Here is a 21,669-nt window from a genome sequence, read left to right as displayed (position 1 = left end):
AAAATATTCATATAAATATATCCAAGAAACATACGATGATCATGTTGTGAACTGCTGAATTATAGGGTACTGGCACCTTTTTGGTCCAATTCAGGCACTGAGTCGTACGGCATGCAGTACTGTCAATTACTGTTTTCTCTTTCTAGTCATAAAACATGATTTTGGTTTGCTTATCTCACACTGACTTCCATGTGAAGCCAATATAAACAAAACTCTCCAGACATTTGGAAATCCTGAATGAATGAACAAAAGTTCAAATCAACAACAAAAACAGACTTAAACCAGCAGCTCACTTCAGTACATTTGGTACAGACTTGCAGAGAAACATTATCTAGGATTACATAGTTTTCAAAAGGACAACTAAAGCATTTTAGTCAAAAATTATGAGCGTTGAGAATTCAACGTAATTTGCAACAGTTATTAATACATTTATTATTATTTTTTTACATTTATTTGTCTAATACTTTATCAAGGATACAAACATGAAAGTAGTCATTGGTTTTATACAATCAAATAATTATCTTGGGGGTGTACTCTCATCATCTCAGCTGCTGTTTCCTGTGCTACCACAGCACCCCCTGCAGGTAGAGAGGCCAGCTTTGACTTGGGGAGTAAGCAAGAAGTAGGCTACTGTGATTGAGTGTGTTTAGCTCACAGGTTTCCTATATTACATGAGGCTGTGTTTGCTCTTAAGTGATACAGCTAAGCAAAATGTAAATGGACCACATTGTTTTGATCTGTCTCATTTGTCTTTGTGCTTCACTGTGCTCTAAGACCCAATCCAAGACCTTTCAACACCATTAAAGTGCCAAAAGTATCATGTACCACAGTACATGATACTTTTGTGCCACAGTACATGATACTTTTGTGCATCACAACAACAAATGAATGACATATTTTACATGTAATTTCATCATTTGAAAAATGCTACATAAAATAGTTAGAAAGAATGTTCAATTATCCACATTCCATTTTAATGCAATACAACACACTACACAAAAAAATACATCTTCAAGTTACAGTCACAAACTATAGTAAAATAACATTTTCATGTTAAACCTGGCTTTTGATCTACAACACTTTTTTTGTGTGAACATGAATAATCTATTCTTCTTCGTCCAATCTGAGAAAAAGAAAAGTGGAACACCATCGCCATCTATTTAAACCACTTACCTACAAGACTTGCAGGATTTAGTGCATGAGAATCTGTGTATTAACTGTAATGCTATTATTTTGAGTGCACCTGAGAAATTTAAATTCTGGGGATTATTGCTCTGATTTCTCTCACAGTTTTCCTTATCCCTTAGTGTTCATTCTGATCACAGAAAAAAAAAACTGAAAAATAAAAAGCAATCTCACAGTGCAACAATTTCTGACAATACAACTAACAGTGCATTTTGTTAAAACTTTAAAGGGGACATAGCATGCAAATTCCACTTTGTTAGTGCTTCTACACGTTAATGTGGGTATCTGGCATGTCTACCAACCCAAAAACTCTGGGAAAAAAACACTCGCGCGTTTTGTTATGGTTCCTCTAAGTCAGAAACGTCATGCTTGAGCGACTCGATTGAGCTTCCTGGGTTTTGTGTCGTAACAAGGAACTGGAAGTCTCCCTACATGGTCTTGGCCCACCCCCCACCTCACCCCCCACCCCCCCATCACGCCGTGTTTACACCGGATGCTGCGAGGCTGCGAGGCAGCGCAGCGCCGTTCCCAAGCGGGCAGCCGCTTGGCTGTTCACACGGGACGAGCATTTCTCCGCGCTGGTCAGCCCGCGATTCACTCACATGTGGCATTTGTCTGGATCGTTGGGACTGGGAGGCTGCAGCAGTTGCTCGGGCGCGACCGCTCGCTCTCCCATGCGTGAGCTGGAATTTGTGTCAGCGCCACACAGCCAGCAGTGTGGAAGACTTCCGCAGTGTTCAGCACTACTGTAGGCCGGGTTTACACCGGACGCGGAAGCGAGGCTGCGAGGCAGCGCAGCGCCGTTCTCAAGCGCGCAGCCGCCTGGCTGTTCACACGGGACGTGCATTTCTCCGCGCTGGTCAGCCCCATAGACTGTATATATAAGGTCAGCCCGCGATTCTGCTTCCTCCGCTTGTTGTTGTACCCGTTGAATGTCGGGGTTCGGGGATAAATGATGGTCTTCATAGCCCCCCCCCCCCCCCCCCCCCCCCACCCCTCTCTTTCTCTCTCTGTCTGTCTGCTTGTGTGCTTGTAGTGGATGGGCAGAGGGGGACATTTAATTATGTGATTGGGAAAATTAAAACTCCAGGACAATAGAAGGGGAATACAAAGTATGGGATGCATATTTTATAATTTATATCATATAAAATATGTAATTTATATCGTTTAAAATCATGGGGGGAGAGGGGGAGGGGGGAGCTGGCTCATTCGCATTTAAAGGAACAGGCACTCAAAACAGGTCACTCTGTGGAGGGCTGTTTTATACAGGGTAAAAAGGGTGCTGTTTTAAATGATCCTTGTGGTATTTTGACCAAAGTATGTTCCAGACATTTCATTAAGACCCCAAGGAACCATATCAACTTGTGGTAAAATGGGCATGCTATGTCCCCTTTAACACCTGGGTTATTTTTTTCTGAAGCTGAAACCAGAAGAAATACACACCACAGTTTTATCTATCTTACAGGAGCATCAGTTAGAGGAGGCTGTGGAGACATACGATCAGGGGAAATCTCGAAATGGTCTTCACGGGTCTCGTGCGTGGGACTGCTGTATGGAAGGTTCCCGTACAGAGGTGAACTGGGTTCCGGGGACTCTGCGGGGTCGGCCTGCTTTTTCCTGATGTCGTGTGGGAGTTTCAGAAACCTGAGGGGAGCCAGACAGGAAGCAATAACTACTAATTGTCAAAGCTTTCATTGGGGGAAATATCGACAGTGAATGAGAAAGAGAAAAGGACAGAGACCTGAAGAGGAGTTTTTGACCTCGCTCCTTTTTGATGATGTTCAGCTTGTAGTAGTGCCGCAAAGCTCGGGACATTTTCTCGTAGGTCATGTTGTCTCGGTTCTGTAAAATACAGATCGCACGTCATAAAACGGGCTGCGTAACGCCTCTTACAACGATGTCCCCTGTCAGATGAACCACACAGACCGAAGTGCTCACCTTGTGGTTTCCCCAGAGACACGCCAGTCCGTTTGGGTCGACCACCCTGAACACCAGGCTGTCCCTGTCTTCCCATCGAATGTATTGTTGGTAACGGTCGTCACACAGTAGCTGATACACATAGTCCCATAGCAGTCTGCACTCTGACAGTGAATAAATAATGAAAACAAAAGCAAGACTATGAGCAATTATTGACATTTAAATCTCTATTAGGTATCTTATATGCAGTGGATTAGGGCTGGGCAATAAAAGGATTTCAATAATTATTGCAATATACTTTTGATCAATGGTAATACAACAAAGGGTCAGTATATATTGATATAATGCTTTTGCATTGTACAAGCACAGTGAGGAGATATATAACATATAATTAATCTACCTCAGATTTGTAAGATGCTCAAGTCTTCATCATTATGTGGCCATAAAGAAGAGTTTAAAACCTTCACTCAGGAGCAAAAGTCAGTCTTTAAGCTTAAACTTTTATCCTGACAATTATCAATATCTACTGATATGAATTTTTTTTATCTTGATATCATTTTTGGTCATATCGTCTTACCCCACAGGGGATACATTTTTTTAAATACAACCCAAAATCAAAGACTTGGTCATACCCAAGCATGCATGCTCTAATTATGTCAATCTTACAAAGATCATTTAAAAACTAGTGTATAAATTTACTTATTTCAACTAAACACCCAGTCTTGTGTATTTGTTCTTAAAGCCAATTTAATTCATTGTTTGAAGTTTTGTAGTTTGTGCTGTTTGCTCTGCCAAAGGCTGCGAAATGGCCAATAAAATCATATCAAGATCGAAATATTCACGATGAATGTCATGCTATTATTTCAATTATATTTTTCAGATTTTTGCTCCTGATTGAGGTTGTGGTTTCAACCTCTTCTTCATGAGCAGATAATGAAAAATCGGAAGAAGCTCAATTATGTGTGAAACCTCCTCACTGTGCTTGTACATTGCATAAACATTATATATCGATATATATATATTGAACTTTTTTTTACATTTCACGTGATAAAAACTATATAGCAGAAATCATTGATATTGTTTTATTACCCAGCTCTAGCTCTGCCTCACAAACAAAATGAAAACAGATGAACAAGGTGACAAAAGAGTAAATATGAGACCTCGTCTTGAATTGCCAAGAAAGAGCCTCGTTTTCACACGTGTTGCTCTGAGGCTTACTGATGTCTCACGTCTAAAAGCTGTGTCAGACTTATATGAGTTTTTCTACCCCCTAGTGGTCTCTCTAGACAAAATACTTCAGTTTTGTATATCTTCCAAGAGAACACTGTAGTAGAACTATTAATAAATGAACGTAGCAGTACCTGGGATGCGGCCGTTGACTTTGTGCACTGGGCTCCTCTCTCGACTGGACAGGTTGAGAGGCTCCTGGCTGATGCTCTTTGTTGGAGGAGGACACTGAGCTTTGCTGTGGGGAGATGTGGGGACAGCTGTTGATCCATGTAAGAGAGAGGGGGAGGGGGGGATTCATAGGAAAACAAAAAGAGAGAGACAGCAGATCAGACATTACAGTAAATCATTTCAACTGTGCTATAACAGTTTGATATACCCACTAGTATGTGTGAGTGGAGCAGGGTGATTGTGAAAGATCGACTGACGATCTCTGAGAGGTGACGCGGGCTCTGATTGGCTCACAGCGGTCACCACAGCTGTCGACGCTGCGCTGGTGAAAGCGAGGGAAGCTGTGTGAGAGAGAAACATGAGGAACTGTGAAAAAAAAGAGCTAAACTGAAAGCAAAAGTGATTTTTTACAGCTACTTGGACTTTTCACATCAATGTGTGTGGTGAAGGTGAGTGAATGTTTGACATGAAGAGGCCATTTTATTACTAAGATAAAGTGCAGAGAATGAAGTGATTGTTCTGAACTGTGGAGTTAATAATCATTGGTTTTACAGGTAAACGCGACACACCCACACACTGTACTTCCTCTTTGGAAAGTACCTTGCGATGGTAGGGAATGTGTGTGTTTGAGGGACAAACAAGGAAAGTGTGTGTTTGTTTTTCTCTATTAAAGAGTAAGATATTTTACTCCAGTACACATTACGCACAGATTTGAGTTACCAGTACTTTCCATTTATTGCAACTTTATAGGGAAAATGCCCCAGTTTTTGTTCCTCTACTTTTCACATACAAGACATAACATTAAAACTATGATGCACTGCGATCCTGTAAACTGCCCAGCAAGGCACTGGTCCAGTGGAGGATCTAGGATCTTTCTAAATAAGGGGTCATAAAGGGGTCACAATTAACAAAGAGGGACCAGTTACATGTCCAGAGTAAAACCAAAGCAGGAAAGAGCAGCCTGATGTTTTTCGTCTGGTTAATCAGGAAGTATTAACAACAACCTAACCAAGAAAAACAAGTTTGATTTGACAAGCCACAAATTTGGATGTGTATTTATGAGTGTGTGCAGATCACTGCCTCACACTCTGCACAGTCTGTACACGCAGTACAAAACAATCTGACATTTACAGTTCATAGTTTGTTGTATTTGATTACATTCGATTATGCTACAGATGTTCAGATGGATATCTGTGTATATGTGTTTGTCTGTGTGTCATAAGCTGAGAGGTACACATTCATGCCTTCATCGCCAGCAGAGTGGATTATTATGAGTTTTCACAGGAACCAGGGGGCAGATCCAGGATTTTGTTTTCACTTTCTTTAACATTGCGAGATACTGCATTTTTTTACATTTTCACTGAAGTAGCCATGTGTTTGAAAGCTGCGGTACAAATAAAGTTGACATATTCACTCTATGTGTCAATATACATGGCAGATTCAGATTCTCATTGATTTAGAGTATGTTCAGTAATATACTCCTTGACCTTCTGACCTTTGGTGTCATTGACTCTTGGAGGCTGAGGCTCTTGGACGCTGAGTGCGGGGACCTGGCAGCTGACTTGGCCCTGGCTGTGTACGTTTTCCGGGGTCAAGGAGGGAGGCGTATTTTGCGGATCGCAGACAGCACCCCTCCTCTGTTGTTTCACACACTGTAGGATCTCATACAGAACATCACCTGGAGAGAACCACACAAGTGCACGTGAAAACACAGGAATAAAATCAGAGGGGAGTCAGCATGATCTTGTTTTTGCACACTCATACCTGAGCTGGGGCAGCGGCGTCTGAAGTCCTCCTTGGTGAGCAGGCACAGGGCTCGACCGTTCATCTCGAATCGTCCCTTCTCTGACCGTCGCAGTGAGTACTCCCTCTGAGCCCAGTGGAGCCAGTGGGCGACGTCCTCTTTATCCCACAGAGACGGGTTTATTCCTGCAGAATAAATGCAATAAATTCAAACAAACCACACTGTGTCTGGTTGAGATTGTGCTGGTTGATGCTGCTGCAGTCGTTTTTTCAGAGCTGTCTCCTCCAGGAGCAGAAGTCAAACACAGAGAGGAGAGTTTGACTCACGTAGACGTCCAGGTAGATGCCACAGGTCCCCCTGAGGATGGTGAGCGGGGGAGTGAAGCACACTGGGAGATTTGTTGGCTTGCTCTCCATGCATTGTGGGTGACAGAGTGTTCGCTTTGTTTTCTTGCTGCAAAACATGAACACACATACATTCAGTCTTCAGTACACATACATTCACTTAACAGGAGCAGTAGAAAAGCAGAGCAGCAGGATTCTAAAACGTTTCAAACAATATTATAAACAACCAAAAATGACAACAATAATAATACTACTATTACTACTACTATTATTATAATTATTGTTACTGTTGTTGTTGTTGTTGTTGTTGTCAATATTTTAAATTGAAAAATAACACATTCACAAATAGCTTGTTCTTGAGACCTTCACTTACCTTGTCCAAAGGTGACAGGGAAACGTTCTCCATTTGAAAAAAAACCTTAAAAGAAGTAGGATTATTTCCTTGTAATCAGACATAAAACTCTTCCAAACACGAACTAAAACTCCTGGTTAGTCCTCTCAGAACTCCATTACAGACAAAGAATGAATATAACTCTCGAAGAAATAAAACTCCTATTTTCACATTCGACCCTTCCGGGAAATGAAAACGAAAGAGAACCAGATCCCTGCAGATGGGCGTGCGCCACACAGGCGGATTGGAGGAAGCGAGAAAGGACCGATCATCTCCAAACAGACGTTTATTATGGTGGGAAAGTGAAGTTCATTTTGTATATAAACAACCAGGCCAAGCCCCGGTGATGTACAATAAATAAATAAATAAAAAGATATAAACAAGATTTAAATAATGGGAAACGTGAAAAAAACTGCAGGAAAGTGAGTGGTTGGAATTTACAGGGAGGGAACTTTACTGAAGTGTTAAGAAGCGTGCGCGCTGATAGGAGAGAAATCGTCTTTGAGGCTTTTAGGCACTTCAGGCTTTCCGTACTTCTCCTCTGAGTTACAGCAAAACAAAAACACCCGAGTTAGGAGCGCGTGAAGTGAAAACACGTACAAGGACCACGGTGAGAGGCTCGTGCGTGAGAAATTTATGTTTGCGCATCTAACCTAATATCGTATCCACTACACATTTGTTCGCCAGATAACGTACGCAAATGCCGCATACGTGTCCAGTGACTCGTTTACTATGTTGTGAAATCATGTGAGATACATTGTTTCGTATAGAAATGATTCAAATCGGCTGTGACTGGTTAATATACACTGGACATGTACACTGTAGTACAGGTATTTGTAACACAGGGGTCAACATTAGATGCAATACTCATCGCATGTACCTATGTTGAGGTAAAGTCTTAAAAATATACATATTATGGACATGATCATAGCTGTTTGGCTGTAATGGTAATGATGATGCTGGTATACATCGGCCTATAGAGCAGATTTAACACAGCACAGGAAGTTTAAGGTGTTGAATTGAGCAAAGTCTAAAGCTGATTATAGATTAACCAACCCACTTTATCAAACATGTAGTTTGGTCTGGTCAGACTTTGGATTGGAAAACCTGAAGTTAGAAAAATATGCTGTATATTTTGATTTTTTGTTTGTTGTACAGTCATCACCCAAAATGTATTTCGTCCAAAATATTCAAATATAAATGTACAGTAATGAAATGGCTTAAAATAGTCATTTTGCTGGGGTTGCTGGCTGTACCAATTGGAGCCAGACCAGTTTATTTTACAGAATAAAGAATCCAGTAAAGACGTGCATTTATGTAATGAACATTAAAAAATATGTTTATTTTTATAATATAAATTCTATATATTTGGTTGTATTTGTGTTTTGGTTAAACTGTAAAATATTGAGCCTCAGTTATTTCTTTGTCATAAGGGCTCAGGCATTTAAGGAATAATAAAAATAAAGTCTGAATAATAAGGTCCCCAATGCTGATTTGCGTTGCAGTTTGTTTGATATAAATCTCTGAAGTTGTTAAATTTAGTTGTACAACCAAGTGCAAAAATGCCCTCTTGTATTTTCTGTTGTGTTTCTCAAGTGATGTGGCCTGAAAAAGTGGGACAACAGCTGCGTCGCCCAACCCGATCGGTAGCAGGGTGGCTGGTCAGTAAGTTCTTTAAAGTGTACAACCAATTCCTTGAGGAGAACGCCGTGCAGCTGTGTGGGATCCAACCTGCGGACACCGTGCTGGAAGTGGGCCATGGCCCAGGTCTGGGTCTTCAGTCAGCAGCAAAACTGCTAACAGAGCCCACAGGCCGTCTTATTGGGGTGGATTACTCGGAGTACATGCATAAGGTGAGGTATACATTCTCACAGAGGGGAATAAAGTATTGAAATTCAATGCCTATATGTTTTTGTGGCATGAGTGCATTATGTTGTGCCACATACCACATACGAAATGTAAAAACTAAGGAGATGAAGTCAGCCCATTTTAAGATTTAAAAACAAGTAAAAAGAGATTTTAAAAATCTATCATCAGTGTTACCAGAAGTGAAGTGATGCTAATACTGGTGTGATATGTTTTCTTTTCCTGGTTTTGGTTCAGACTCTAGCTGTAGAATTTTGAACAAGTTGCAGTCTGTACAAGGTTTCTGCTGGGAAAGAGATCTTAATTTCAATTTATTATGAGATTAAAAAGTCTTGATTTCTGCTTTTTGAAACCTGAAGGAGCCCTGGTTATAATAACAATATTTTACATCAAGAGACAATATTAGACTTTTTCTTTTGCTCTTCACTTACAGATGGCAGGTGAGCGACTGAAGGAACTTGTGGCGAGTGGGAAAGTGACACTGCACCACTGTAGTGTAGAAGCAATGCCTCTCGCAGACAGCACAGTGGATAAAGTATTTCACTGTAACTGCTATTACTTTTGGCCTGACCTCAGGAAGGGAGCCACTGAGATACATCGGGTAATGAAACCAGGTAGGATATGACATTGTAACGGTGAGACAGACCAATCTGACCAATCACTGCCTTTAAGTGATGCCTCTGTGAATATATGAAATCATGTTTCTCTCTCTTGAATCCTACCAGGGGGCCTGATGGTGACCACGCTGAAGCTGTCCGCTGTGTCGCAGGTGGTAGGAAAGCAGATGATTCCCGATGAGAACTGGCACCCGGATACTTACATGGTGGCTCTGAGAGACTCTGGCTTCACTGATGTCAGGATGGAAGACAAACCGTACAAAAACATCACTTTTCAGGCCATCTTCGCCACGGCCATGAAGTGAGATAGAGATTATACCCCTCATTTTGGTTTGCATTTTTCTTTTCATAATCTGATTTATCATAATGAAACAGATACATAATCAGAACTGTATCATCTATCTACTTTGTTAATTACACTCAGAAATGGGCAAATATATATAAATATATGCAAAGTCAATAATTCAACTAATGTTAAATGTAATGACGACTGTGCTACTGTTGTGTCCATTACATTAAACCAAAGTCTGCATGTGTGTAAAACAAAGACTTTAATAGTTATTAATGTTTTGTTTTTAACTACAGTTTGCATGGAGTACATTTGTAAAAAAAAACATTTAACAATTAATAACAGTATTTCTGGATGGTTAAAACTTTTTACTGACAAGCTCTGGTTCACCAGGTTTTTCTGCATGAAGGGCCCATGAGAGATTGTTTCTATATAAGTAGATAAACATACACAGTTGTGAATGTGATGTAATATGGTGCAAAGATACAAATTGCAAACACAAAAATATACAGAAAAGAAAAAGTCAAAATAAAATATACAGGTGAACTGGGTCTGAAGGTGATCCTACTGAATGTGGAAAACTGGATAAATCAATCAATCCAATTTCATTTGTATAGCCCATTTTCACATATCACAATTAGTCTCATAGGGCTTGACAAGGTGTGACATCCTCTGTCCTTAAGAGTGAGGAAAAATAACCAAAAGAAAACATTAACGGGGGAAAAACGTAGAAACTTCAAGGAGAGCCACATGTGAGGGATTCCTCTCCCAGGATGGACAGGACAACATGGAAGAGAAGCATTAGACTGGTTTTCCCAGGTGATAACTGTGAAAGCTTGATCACTGATAATGATTCAGTTTAAGCACAGTTGCTGTAATTTGACCTGGTTGTTACACATGTTTGCAGCGGTAGGTGGCGACAATGCGCCGCAGTATAACAGAAGAAGAAGAAGAAGCGGAAGAGGAAGAGGAACCTGTGGCTGTGACGTATGAGGGCAGAGTGAGAGGGAAATCTAAAAACACAAGTCTGCTCGTTTGAAAGGTGAAAACAGAAGAAGTGGACAACAAACTCTGAGGAGGGTGTAAAAGTAAGCGAGTGTGATTTAATGTCAAATACACACGTGTCATTTAAAGTCCGGCGTGGTCGTTAGACTTCAGAAGACGCTCTGTCAGTGAGGTTAATGGCGACAGGAGGCAGCTGGTTAATATTCAACCAGGTCGCCTAACTCTGGTCAATTTGAAACAACAATTGCTGGAACTGCCACAAAGAGACGAGTTCAAATTAACTTATCAGAAGAATTAGCCTCGTTAAAGCCTGTAAATGTCCGTAGCATTCAACAGAGACTTTTGTATAAACTGTAGCTTCTGTAATGATTGTGTTGTTCGTTTGTTTTGAAGACTGTGCTTTATATATTGAGGTTATATATAAGGTTTCGTCTTGTTTGGTTTCTTTGAATATTGGACAAAGACAGATTCTTACATTGTTATGATTATTGTTATTATAATGGATACGTTCCATATAAAAAAATGTAAATAGTCTGGTAGGAAACTGTGCCTTGTTGCATTCACAATTCAATTTGACATTTTACAAATCCAAAAAGCAATAGCCAAAAATATTGAAATGCTGTATATTTTATTTTACTTTTGTTTATGCCCCTAGCATTAACATGTACCTTTTAATTTTTTGGTATATTTTTATTTGTGGACAAATTTTTCTACCTTGATGTTGTTATAATCTCTATTGTGAGCTATAAAGTTTTTAAAAAATATCCAGAAAGGGGTCAGAATCCCACCTTTTGTCATCATTGTCATCTCTTTGTGATGAATAAAAGCAGATAATTAACTCCGTTCTCCATTTTGCAGAATGCAGAAGACGTCCCGTTTGAAGCGTGAACTTCAGATGCTGAGCAATGAGCCACCTCCCGGAATAACATGCTGGCAGACGGAGGAGCGGATGGACGACCTCCGGGCACGTATGTATACTCTCTGTCTCTGGATGTAAAATGACTTGAGATGCTTTTCGTGTCAGTACATTTTTCAGGCCAATTACACGATAGTTTGTCATTGAATCCACTCTGTCTGTTAAAGGTCATAGATGATATATAATGTGATACCTGATATATAGTAGACACTCAGTGACCTGTACCTGTATCGGTAAAAGACACAGACCGCCTACTATATCATGCACTCATTAACCAGTTTATTAGGTACACCTAGCTAAAATATTATGCAGTCTAATTCATCAGTCTCATGATCTTCAGTTTGACTTGCAACTGTTTGACATAGATGTTAATTGGTCATTTTAAAGGTTGCTGATTGCGTTGAATTGTGTTGCCTTATACTGATGTAGGTGGTGTCTAGTGTCTGTTAAGCGAAGCTAAATGATTCAACATTTAGAAAAAAAAATTCAAAATTTTCCCCAAATGTCACTGTTTTTGAATTTGAATTATCTCATCATAATGGCTCTTCATGAGCAGTAACCAGTTAAAATGTTTAGAAACACATACAATAAAAGAGCTATATGAAGAAAACCTCTGTAGCATTTTAATTCATGTATTATTCATTATTAATATTTACTATTTTCTGAATGTATTTCTTCTCCAGATCAAACCACATATGTCAAGCTTAATATCTGTTTTATCTGCCTCTTATATGCAGAGATAGTTGGTGGAACAGAAACTCCTTATGAAGGTGGACTCTTCTCTTTGGAGATCAAGGTCCCAGATAGGTACATTTTCACAGAGGTTAAACATTGATGAAGGAGTTCTCTGTTCTTAAACCAGTTGCATTATTAACTTGTTGTTTTCCTCTCTTAGGTACCCATTTGAGCCTCCCAAAATACGCTTCCTGACCCCCATCTACCATCCAAATATTGACAATTCCGGACGTATCTGCCACGATGCTCTCAAACTCCCGCCAAAGGTCGTTAAAGATTTCAAGCACTAAATACACTATAATTTTCACATTATCTGTTTGTTTAAATGCTGTAAGAAGAATGGCCACTTACACCTGCATATGTATAGATTTAATGTTGCCTTTTGTTTTCATCCAGGGTGCCTGGAGGCCGTCTTTAAACATCTCCACAGTCCTCTCCTCCATTCAGCTGCTCATGGCTGAGCCCAATCCAGATGACCCGCTCATGGCCGATATAGTGAGTCACATTTAATCTTGTATCAACATGTATCTTGCTGTCTTTTAGAGGAGAATAACTCTGATACAGGTTTATTTGCTTTTGTGAATAGTGTGATGTCAATACGGATATGTGACAGAAGAGCTTTCTCAAAAATGTTTTTGTGACATTACAATGTCTACAATGAGAACTAAACAACACTGTGCTCCAAATGTATACTTTGAAAAAGAATTGAACACTGAAATATATGAACACTATCTTTTAGTATAGCAGCCAGTGGTTTTCTTAATGATAAACTAACTAATAAGGAAATAAAATACACCAGCCTCTTGAAATTTCAAAATTGCAGTAGAATGCATTTCAATAATACATAGAAAAAAAGTTGTAACCTCTAGAGACCCTGACATTTTGTGAATGCAGTCATCAGAGTTCAAATACAACAAACAGCTGTTCATGGAGACGGCCAGGAAGTGGACAAAGGAACATGCCGTTCAGAAAAACACGGTAAGTCACTTGTGTGATGCTGATGCAGTTGTACAACAGTTTTCCTCTTGAAGCTTTTCAATTACCTCTGCCAAGGAGGTTTGCTTGTTTGTTTTTAAGCAGGATTATACAAAAACTACTGGACAGATTACCATCAAATTTGAAGAAACCATTACATTTTGGCGTGGATCCAGGAATTCTTTTCACTTTTTTTAACATTGTGAGATTAGGCCTTTGTCAAAATTTTCATTGATTTCTATGTGACCTATTCATGGATCCTGATGGAAAAATAATCTGATATGTTTAGGGGACTGATATTTATGAGTCTGTACAATCTGATGCAGATCCAAGTAAAAATCAGGATCTAGTGAATTTAAATGTTTCAAAAGGGGAATGTTGGGCCTTGGAATATTTATGCCCTCTACTAAGAGTCATTCTAGTTTAATTTGTACTGAACCTTTAGGTCGGCTGCATTTTTTTTGTGGGTTTCAGAATTAATTATCCTTATTTCAAAGCAATTTTCTGTTATTGTCTGTGTTGTGTGTAGGGCTTATTTTACCCAGAAGGTGGTGCTGTGCTCTCTTAATATCGTGCTGTCTACTGACTTAAATTCACCTGCAACAAATTGATGCAGCTTGATATGTATATATTCAGTTGTTACATACATTTTTTTATACTTCTCAGTTTTGCTGTGTGGATGAGCAAAGCTGTCTTTATTTAAAATAGCTTGCTTCTGTCTTTTTTTCCAGGAAGTTCAGGAGGGAAACAAAGAAAATACTCCAGATCAGAAAATTTCATCCCGCAAAAGACATCCACTCGGTGCACAACAGGAGGGAGAGGAGTCAGCAAAGAAAACCTGTAGTTAGTTTCGACCTCACAGGTCCAGAGCCACCATACATTTTACTCCTGTCTGCACTTGTGAATTACAATTTAATGTTTTATTTAGTGCTGATACCTACTTCCACCTATTATGTGTATTCCTCTTCTTAATTCAGAAATGTGTTTATTTTTTATGTTTGTGTTGCGTTATTAAAGTTTATTTAAAACTAATTGAATTGATTGATTTTCTTAAATATGTTAGACACCAGACCTTGTTTCCTATTGTGGAGGTGCTTCATGCATAAGCAGAGTGGTTCAGTAAGAAGTATATACAGTATGAAGATAATAATTTTATTCAAACATATGCTTACCAATTGTATGCAAAGTATGTACATCCTAAATAGCAAGACACCTTTCTTTACAAACTAAGCATTTATTTCTTAACATATAAAATCATATATTTGCTGTTTATCGTATAAAAAGAAAGACAAACATCATAAGGCTGTATTGAGTCAATAGCATGCTAGTTCAGAGGTAGTTACATTGTATGTACATATTGCTAGCCTGCTCTAATGTCTGTAGAAAGATAGCTACATCCCATTCAGTCTGTATGACTGCCTGCCTCCTGTTGGGCAGAGTTGCATATCTGAGATAAAATCCTGTAAACCATGTAAAACTGTATGAGTGATCCGTCTCCTGGTGCATTTTTATAACCGATACTACACAGTTGATGAGAAATATATATCCGACAGTAACATTTCAGTGAGCAAAAACATGTTAGCTTACTCTGGTAAAAATGTCCCGGCACATCGATGATGAATCCCTTTTATTTGAAACAGACTTTAGCAATAGTAAAGAACTTATATTTTAACAAAGACAAATAAGATAACTCCACTTAAAAATATAGCTGAACAGTCTGTAACCTCTAATTTGCATGTCTCGTGATCACATTTCATTATAAACATTTACACATAAAATTCTACTGGATCTACCTAAATCCCCATCCAGCCACTAAATCATTGATTTGTCTGGCGGTGAGATTTTCCATGTGGTTAACAGCTTCTATTTCTCTGTCGTGCGAGTACATGACAGTCGCAGTCCACTGAGTAGTGTCTGAAATAGTGCTTTATTTTGACAGTCACCCTGTATTGTGGTGTTTCATTTTAATAGTCTTTATTCTGAAGGGAACTTTAAGTTGCACTCTCTTATTTCAGAGGCACTTTGTTGTGTTCTCATAGACGTCTATAAAGTACTATTGTCTCTCTCTGTGAACTCACTCTTAGATGCATGAGGATTAATAACCCAGAGCTGATATTGCTGCTGCTGTTCGATTATGGTCCTTGAGTGTCCATAGTGTCCCAGCTATTCAAACAGCTAGCTTGGAGTCTCATGGATGAGAGCTGAGAGAGGGGGTCATGGTGGAGTAATACAGAGGGCGAGTGTTATGAATCCCATCTTGGTCCAAACTCCTCAGACATCCATCCTCGCTCAGGCCTCCCCATTCTGTCGCTCTGTCTCTATCTCTGGCAGCAGGAGTGGGAATCTGGCAAGGGATGAGGGGGACAGAGGAAGTAGAGGAGCAGTGGGAAAATCGTATTGGATCTAGTCTGGGCTGGAGAGAGGACCCCTCACTGTACAGAGCATCAGCATCGGAGAGTGACGTCTGTGTCGACGAGTCGGAGCAGGAGCTCTTCTCTGTCTCCACAGAAACCAGCGAATCCAGGGTGTGGTCCCGGCGTAGCTGCGGACGTGCTTTGGGGCGAGACCAGAAGAAGATCTGCGTGTGGTCCCGTGTGAAGAGTAGGAAGAGGAGGGGGTTGAGGCAGGCAGGCAGGGGCTGTAGAAGCAGGAGGGTCGATTTCAGCACCTCCTCCCCGAGAGAGAGGAGACCCAAGAGGGAGCAGAGGGAGAGGAAAGCTACCGGTACATAGAGGAGGCCATTGGTGAATATCAGCCAGGCAACATGTTTGATCATGGCGCAGTCCCACAAGCCCTCACACTCTCCCCTAAGTAACTCCCAATAAAGGCGGATGTATGAACCTGTGACTATAAGCAAGCACAGGGTGTTCATCATAATGAGCGCCAAGGGGAAGCCCAGGGAGGAGGGCAGCCGAGAGGATGGGGGTGGTAGAGGTGAGGGAAGGCAGAAAGGTGAGGACCCATATTCCCCAACTCCTACGAGTGGGAGAGAGGCCAGGGTGAGGGAAAGAGTAAGGCAGAACAGTGCACATGTGCGTACACTTCCAAGAGATGGTGACTTCCCATAGGCCCGGGCGCATGTCACACTCACGCCACACTGCACAGCCGCGAGAGTCAGCAGCAACACGCTCGCTTCAGATGCAAACACCCAGACCCATCCTGTTGCCTGACACCCCGGACCCCCCTCCCAGCGGGCACCATGGTGACCAAACTCTCCCAGGGTAAGAGCATCCACAAGGGTCAGGGTGCACGTACACACACCTGTCAGAAGATTGGAGGCGCCCATGCAGGCTACAGTGAAGCGGAGCGGCGACAGGTAGCCAGGTGAGCCAAAGAGGGACAGGAGCAGGATGGAGTTCCCCAGCAAGGACACCAGGGAGATGGACCACAAGCCCACACGGACCAGCCAGCTGCCCAACAGAGAGTCACAGGGACGGAAAGGACCTGCAAACAAACAAATCACTGAATAGTTCCTTTGACAAAACAGTCTGCAAGCTAGTTGATCACTGAAGGTGTCATTTGTAGTTACCTGGCGTGGGTGTGCATTGGACGCTGGTCTGTAGTTTGGATTCTTCTATTTCCATTTGGAACTCCTCCAGGTCAGGGTCATCTGGAAGAAAGTATCGTAAGGGTGAAAATCGACACATACACAGTATATGCATGTTAGAGTGTGTGTGGCACTGGCTGTCGGTGGTGGTTGTAATATGGGGGATGTTCTCACATTTTTTTGGACAGAAAAAAAACCATCTAGAAGATAATAAGCACTTGCATGAAATTTGATTATCGCGACTGTTTTTCTAACAATTAAAGGTGAATACATTTCAATCAATGGCATGCTATGGTTCAATCATCTTTTGTTATTGTTACTTTTTGGTTCACCCAGAAATTGTTTATTTTCAGCTTTTAATGGTGTAGGTTTTAATGGTTTTAATTTCAACCTAATTTTGGTTTATTAGTGTTTATATTTCACGCCTGCCACAGGAACGCGTTGGAAGGGTCAACACACGAGTGTAAGAGTGTGTCGGCTGCCAGGTAGCTGTGGTTTCTGCGGGGCTCTGACATGTTTCAAGACGGCTTGTGTCAATAATTCGCCTGCGCTCCCAGACATATGGGGCTCAGATTTCCATCTATGAGTTTACCCCTCGGTGTGCTCCATGCATGTTTTATTCTCTATATGCGTCCACACAGATATTGTAAGGATGTGCTTTCTTACAGTGTGTGTCAGCGTGGATTGGGTACATGGCCACAGTCCTCTTGTGTAGGTCCTCATCGGTGCTGCTTTGCTCTGTGTCCCACTGACTGGCTGGCTTGTAGGTGTCACAGGAGCCATATACACAGCACTGGTAGGCGTAAGGCATCTCTATCACCCTGTAAAAAACAGGTGAACACGGTATTTACATCAGACCAGAAAAAACAACGTCACAACAGATGTATGAAACCAAAATCCACAGCCCCTGTTCTGTGTGAAATGAGGGAACTTTCTACATTGTAAAAAACCCTGATTACAACATGTTGCTGAAGCCTCATATTATCCTCAGATAAACTGCACATGGAAATACATTAGAAATAGATATCTTTCCAACAGAAGTTATCAATACAGCAAGAAATATACTCATGTGCCTGGGAATATTGTTTTAAGACGGACTCAGAAAATGTGGACCTCTTTTTTTAAGTACATATCGCAAATCAAACTAAATTACCCATCATTTGTTGGAAAAACATCTATTTTTCTGAGGTCTGGCTCTACTGTCTTTGGTGTGGATGCTTGTACACAAACATTTGCTGTGCATGTGCAGTTTTTTTTCATGTAGTTCTCTGCCAGGAGTTCTGTTTTGGACCATGTTCTACAGTAATGCTGACATTGCCACTTGATCACCTGCCATCTTCTTTGAAACTCAATCTCCAGTTTCACTTCACTGCACCTCTCTAGGCCTTCAGGGATCAGTGTAACAAGAATTAACTTGCGACCCATGCATGCTTCCTCATTGTTAAAGTTCACGTCAGGAATGGCTTGCAGGGAAACGTTGTAATTAGTTAATTTTTGAATTTCTTAGATATTAATAGAAACGTGTAAGTGGAAACATAATTGAGGTGATGGGACGGGAAGCATTTTCCTTACAGCCACAGGATACACACCTGGGTAGGTTAATAAACTTTGATCATTTTCTGGAGAACTTTTCAAGTTCATGTCGAAGAATACACCCAGTAAGAAAGAATAAGGCATGCGTGATTGCGTGTGTTTGTGTTACCTCATACGGGGAAAATGATCAGGGCTGAAAGCGTCGTATAAATCTGTGTTGCCCCTCAGCTTGAGATGGGTGAGCCCCGCCAATCCTGCAACGGGGACTGAACTTAGACGGTTCTCTGTCAAGTCCCTGAGATAAATATAGAAAGAAATTGAGAAAGGAACAGAAGTGTCAGATCAGACCGAATGCTAGTGTTTACGATCCTGTTTTCGTTTCAGATATAGCAAAGGTTCATCCTGGGTAACAAAAAAGCGTCGGTGCCTTAGATGTTTTTAACAGGTCGGACAAGGCTCCATCAGTTTCCCTTCAGATAACACGTCCTGTCAGATGTAGTGTATGTGTTTGTTTAGCAAGACATACTTCAATCAGTCCTCACATAGTAAAGCAGTTTTTTTTTGGCATGACCTTGGATGCGTCTCCTGGCCTCGCTGAGCACTTTTCCAAACAATAAATTCATGAGTGTTCTCTGCAGACTCAGCCAAAGACAACTGTTTTCATTTTTTGTGGTACACACAATATGGAGTGTTTATGTAAGATCGAGGCTCTGACATATTGCCTAACTTTAATTAAAGATACAATAAATTTGAAAGTGACACTGCTGGAAGACCAGAAGTGACTGCAATGTGTCTGTGTTTACTCACAGTTTGATCAAAGAGTGAAGAGAGGCAAAGGCTTCCGGGTGAATCCACTCGATCATGTTCCAGCTCAGATCACTGACAAAGAAAATAATAAAGTGAACTGAAAGCAAGTGAAATTACACTTAAAATCTTGTATTACCACCAGATGACAGTAACGGGTCATAAGTATACATAGTTGATTCTTGACCAGTGATCCCCAACCTGTCATATGAGCCTCTTAAAAGCAACCAATATCTACTTGAGATCCCTGATCCCACAATAATGACTGTAAAGAGGTAATTGTAGTATTTCATATGAATAAGCAAAAATCTTTTGACCCCCGTGTTGGGAACCACTGGTATAGACAATGTGTTTTCATGAAAATGATTCATGACAGGTTGAAAAGTTGACTTACAGTGCTCTGAGAGAGGTGAGCTGCTGGAAGGTGCTCGACTCTATCCTCCTGATAAGGTTGTGCTGTAGCCCTCTGTTGAAATGTACAGGCAAACATTAATAAACATATAAATTAGGGGGGGGACACACAAACATTGATAGTGATGCTTATGTGTATGTATTGGAGTTGAATTGCTCACATCTCTTGCAGGGCGGAGCAGTGGTAAAAACTGGGCAGATCCTCTATCTGGTTGTAAGACAGCTCCCTACAACAACACACAAAGCACACAAAGCACACACACATAAACACAGTGACCAGCTGTGGATTTATAGCGTGGGAAATTATGGGGGTGACAGGATTATTTGGGTGAACACTCGGCCCTGCGAGCAAGGCGATATACATGTAGCAGGACAATGATTTTGTGGGGGGTGGTGATTGGATTTCATAGTGAAGTGACTGTACGAGTGATTGCTTGGGGGCACGGCTCTCCACAGTGGGGTTTTGTGTATCAGTTTTGCACCTCTCACCCTCTCCCACACCCCCCCCCCCTCCTGATTGTGTGCGTATGTACTCACAGCACTCTGAGGCGAGGCAGCTGCTCACATAGATCCAGAGGGAGAGCTGAGAGACCAGCCCGGGTCAGCGTCCTATAGAGAAAGAGAGAATCCTCTGATCATTGTTGAAGTTCAAGCAAGCGAAAAGGATTCCCCAGTTCTGTGAGTCTAACTTGGTCAGACAGGGAGCTGTAAAGGTTCGCCAAACCTGTCACTGGCTGGCATAACTAGCCTGCCCCTCCCTATCCCTTCTCTGAGACTTCTGCTATTTCCCTGTGTTTTCTGGAATCCTAAAACACAATTATTCTCTTTTTTTCTCCATCTTCTTATCTCTCTCCAGTCTGCCCTCAACCCTTAACCTCTGTGTCTTCTTCTCACATTCTTTGTTGTTGCATGCGCTGAACGCTCAGTCGGTGAAATAATACCATGCGTGTGTGTTGCGCTGGGTGGTGTGTGCGGGGGCATAAAGGAGACACTCACAAAATTTCCAGGCTGGTGGTTCCTTTCAGATCGGGAAACTCACGAATCTGGGTTGCCCCGTTAAGTGAACTGCAGTCAAATGGGGAGAAAATCTGTCAGAGAAACACTTTTTCTTTCTCTCTCTCCTTCACTCAATCTCACACACACACACACACACACACACACACACACACACACACACACACACACACACACACACACACACACACGCGCTCATGCTCATGCACACAGACCTTGTCTAACAGCTCATTTCAGCCATCTGACTTTTCCTCCAACATCAACACAGGCTGTTTTGGCTGTCTCACCAGACATCATAAGTCACACCATTCAACATGTTCTTACAACACACTCTCCCTTACCACATCAGCACAGAGCCCAGCGATACGCTAACACAACATCATTCAGTAGGGCATTACACATGTCCACTCAACTCTCACTGCAAGGGACCGAGGATGATTTAAACAGTGTCTGGGCTAACTCGCTGCAATGGTTTCTACTGACCGCATACTCACAGTGTGTGCAGCTTGGGTAAGAACTGGAAAGCGGATTTTCCCACAAACTGGATGGGGTTCTCGTAGAAGTGACTGCAAGAAAGAGACATTCTTCAGATTCATTTGCGTTTGTGAATGAGACGTGTTGTGCATAATGTCACGAAATGTCAAATTTGTGTTATCTAATATGTGCACACTGTAGCATCAAGAATAAGCATTGAGCTCACATGGTTTGGAGCTGAGGGTTTCCCACGAAGGCCCTCTCAGGAATGGCTTTGATATTGTTGTTATGGAAGCCCCTGCAAACATAAGAACATATCATTCGTCAGGCGGTCTATCAATATGTTTCTGATAAAACATGTGTGTGTGTGTTTGCGTGTGTGTATGTATGTGTGTGTGTATGTGTGTGTGTTTGTGTATGTGTGTGTGTTTGTGTATGTGTGTTGGCTGCAGCAACAGTGTGTTTGTGAGCGAGAGGCAAGTCATATCTCCTCGTGTTGCACCT

The 21,669-nt window shown here is 41.3% G+C and overlaps 4 protein-coding genes across 9 annotated transcripts in view; 2 read left to right on the top strand and 2 right to left on the bottom strand.

Moving 5' to 3' along the window:
• Nucleotides 1-1,114: 1,114 nt before the first annotated feature.
• Nucleotides 1,115-7,214, bottom strand: etv7 (ETS variant transcription factor 7). Of its 3 annotated transcripts, none has more exons than XM_034589413.1 (10): nt 6,962-7,214; nt 6,571-6,697; nt 6,265-6,429; nt 5,996-6,178; nt 4,713-4,817; nt 4,464-4,589; nt 3,124-3,266; nt 2,927-3,027; nt 2,582-2,829; nt 1,115-1,412 (listed from the first exon to the last, which is right to left on the bottom strand). In XM_034589413.1, the coding sequence occupies exons 1-9, from the start codon at nt 6,992-6,994 to the stop codon at nt 2,640-2,642; spliced, it is 1,173 nt and encodes a 390-aa protein (XP_034445304.1). In that variant the 5' UTR covers nt 6,995-7,214; the 3' UTR covers nt 1,115-1,412; nt 2,582-2,639. The 3 variants fall into 3 exon arrangements, with proteins under 3 accessions (XP_034445304.1, XP_034445303.1, XP_034445305.1); XM_034589412.1 differs by having other exon boundaries at nt 4,713-4,841; nt 6,962-7,212; XM_034589414.1 differs by lacking the exon at nt 4,713-4,817 and having other exon boundaries at nt 6,962-7,212.
• Nucleotides 7,215-7,476: 262 nt separating this feature from the next.
• Nucleotides 7,477-10,233, top strand: zgc:194242 (uncharacterized protein LOC100005854 homolog). Of its 3 annotated transcripts, none has more exons than XM_034589439.1 (4): nt 7,477-7,589; nt 8,576-8,832; nt 9,279-9,459; nt 9,571-10,233. In XM_034589439.1, exons 2-4 carry the CDS (start codon nt 8,578-8,580, stop codon nt 9,765-9,767), a joined length of 633 nt encoding a protein of 210 aa, XP_034445330.1. In that variant the 5' UTR covers nt 7,477-7,589; nt 8,576-8,577; the 3' UTR covers nt 9,768-10,233. The 3 variants fall into 3 exon arrangements, with proteins under 3 accessions (XP_034445330.1, XP_034445331.1, XP_034445332.1); XM_034589440.1 differs by having other exon boundaries at nt 7,533-7,671; XM_034589441.1 differs by having other exon boundaries at nt 7,548-7,584; nt 8,571-8,832.
• Nucleotides 10,234-10,677: 444 nt separating this feature from the next.
• Nucleotides 10,678-14,869, top strand: ube2t (ubiquitin-conjugating enzyme E2T (putative)). 2 transcript variants are annotated; one of them, XM_034589442.1, is made up of 7 exons: nt 10,678-10,839; nt 11,615-11,724; nt 12,410-12,479; nt 12,568-12,673; nt 12,804-12,902; nt 13,302-13,385; nt 14,114-14,869. In XM_034589442.1, the coding sequence occupies exons 2-7, from the start codon at nt 11,616-11,618 to the stop codon at nt 14,228-14,230; spliced, it is 585 nt and encodes a 194-aa protein (XP_034445333.1). In that variant the 5' UTR covers nt 10,678-10,839; nt 11,615; the 3' UTR covers nt 14,231-14,869. The 2 variants fall into 2 exon arrangements, with proteins under 2 accessions (XP_034445333.1, XP_034445334.1); XM_034589443.1 differs by having other exon boundaries at nt 14,123-14,410.
• The window catches only part of LOC117764001 (leucine-rich repeat-containing G-protein coupled receptor 6), a 37,767-nt gene continuing 30,611 nt past the window's right edge, over nt 14,514-21,669 (bottom strand). Inside the window, exons 8-18 of the mRNA XM_034589385.1 lie at nt 21,392-21,463; nt 21,186-21,257; nt 20,674-20,742; nt 20,215-20,286; nt 19,839-19,904; nt 19,661-19,732; nt 19,270-19,341; nt 18,632-18,757; nt 17,596-17,750; nt 16,912-16,992; nt 14,514-16,826 (exon numbers count right to left, since the gene is read on the bottom strand). Of these exons, the coding sequence (XP_034445276.1) occupies nt 15,571-16,826; nt 16,912-16,992; nt 17,596-17,750; nt 18,632-18,757; nt 19,270-19,341; nt 19,661-19,732; nt 19,839-19,904; nt 20,215-20,286; nt 20,674-20,742; nt 21,186-21,257; nt 21,392-21,463 (2,113 nt within the window). The 3' untranslated portion in view covers nt 14,514-15,570. The remainder of the gene's footprint in view (nt 16,827-16,911; nt 16,993-17,595; nt 17,751-18,631; nt 18,758-19,269; nt 19,342-19,660; nt 19,733-19,838; nt 19,905-20,214; nt 20,287-20,673; nt 20,743-21,185; nt 21,258-21,391; nt 21,464-21,669) is intronic.

Source organism: Hippoglossus hippoglossus, chromosome 7 (genome assembly GCF_009819705.1).
Source record: "Hippoglossus hippoglossus isolate fHipHip1 chromosome 7, fHipHip1.pri, whole genome shotgun sequence".
Taxonomy (NCBI): Eukaryota; Metazoa; Chordata; class Actinopteri; order Pleuronectiformes; family Pleuronectidae; genus Hippoglossus; species Hippoglossus hippoglossus.
Note: the sequence above shows the minus strand (reverse complement) of the source record. Positions and strands in the feature narration are given on the sequence as shown.

Excerpts from the sequence above, each read along its gene's own strand:
- etv7 (XM_034589412.1), bottom strand. The coding sequence starts at position 6,994 with ATGGAGAACGTTTCCCTGTCACCTTTGGACAAG. Across the intron at positions 4,590-4,712 it reads TGCTCCACTCACACATACTA|CTGTCCCCACATCTCCCCAC; the intron begins GTGGGTATATCA and ends ATGGATCAACAG. Across the intron at positions 2,830-2,926 it reads GGTCAAAAACTCCTCTTCAG|GTTTCTGAAACTCCCACACG; the intron begins GTCTCTGTCCTT and ends GGCTCCCCTCAG.
- zgc:194242 (XM_034589439.1), top strand. The coding sequence starts at position 8,578 with ATGTGGCCTGAAAAAGTGGGACAACAGCTGCGTCGCCCAACCCGATCG. Across the intron at positions 8,833-9,278 it reads ACTCGGAGTACATGCATAAG|ATGGCAGGTGAGCGACTGAA; the intron begins GTGAGGTATACA and ends CTTCACTTACAG. Across the intron at positions 9,460-9,570 it reads ACATCGGGTAATGAAACCAG|GGGGCCTGATGGTGACCACG; the intron begins GTAGGATATGAC and ends GAATCCTACCAG.
- ube2t (XM_034589442.1), top strand. The coding sequence starts at position 11,616 with ATGCAGAAGACGTCCCGTTTGAAGCGTGAACTTCAGATGCTGAGCAAT. Across the intron at positions 12,674-12,803 it reads CTCTCAAACTCCCGCCAAAG|GGTGCCTGGAGGCCGTCTTT; the intron begins GTCGTTAAAGAT and ends GTTTTCATCCAG. Across the intron at positions 13,386-14,113 it reads ATGCCGTTCAGAAAAACACG|GAAGTTCAGGAGGGAAACAA; the intron begins GTAAGTCACTTG and ends CTTTTTTTCCAG.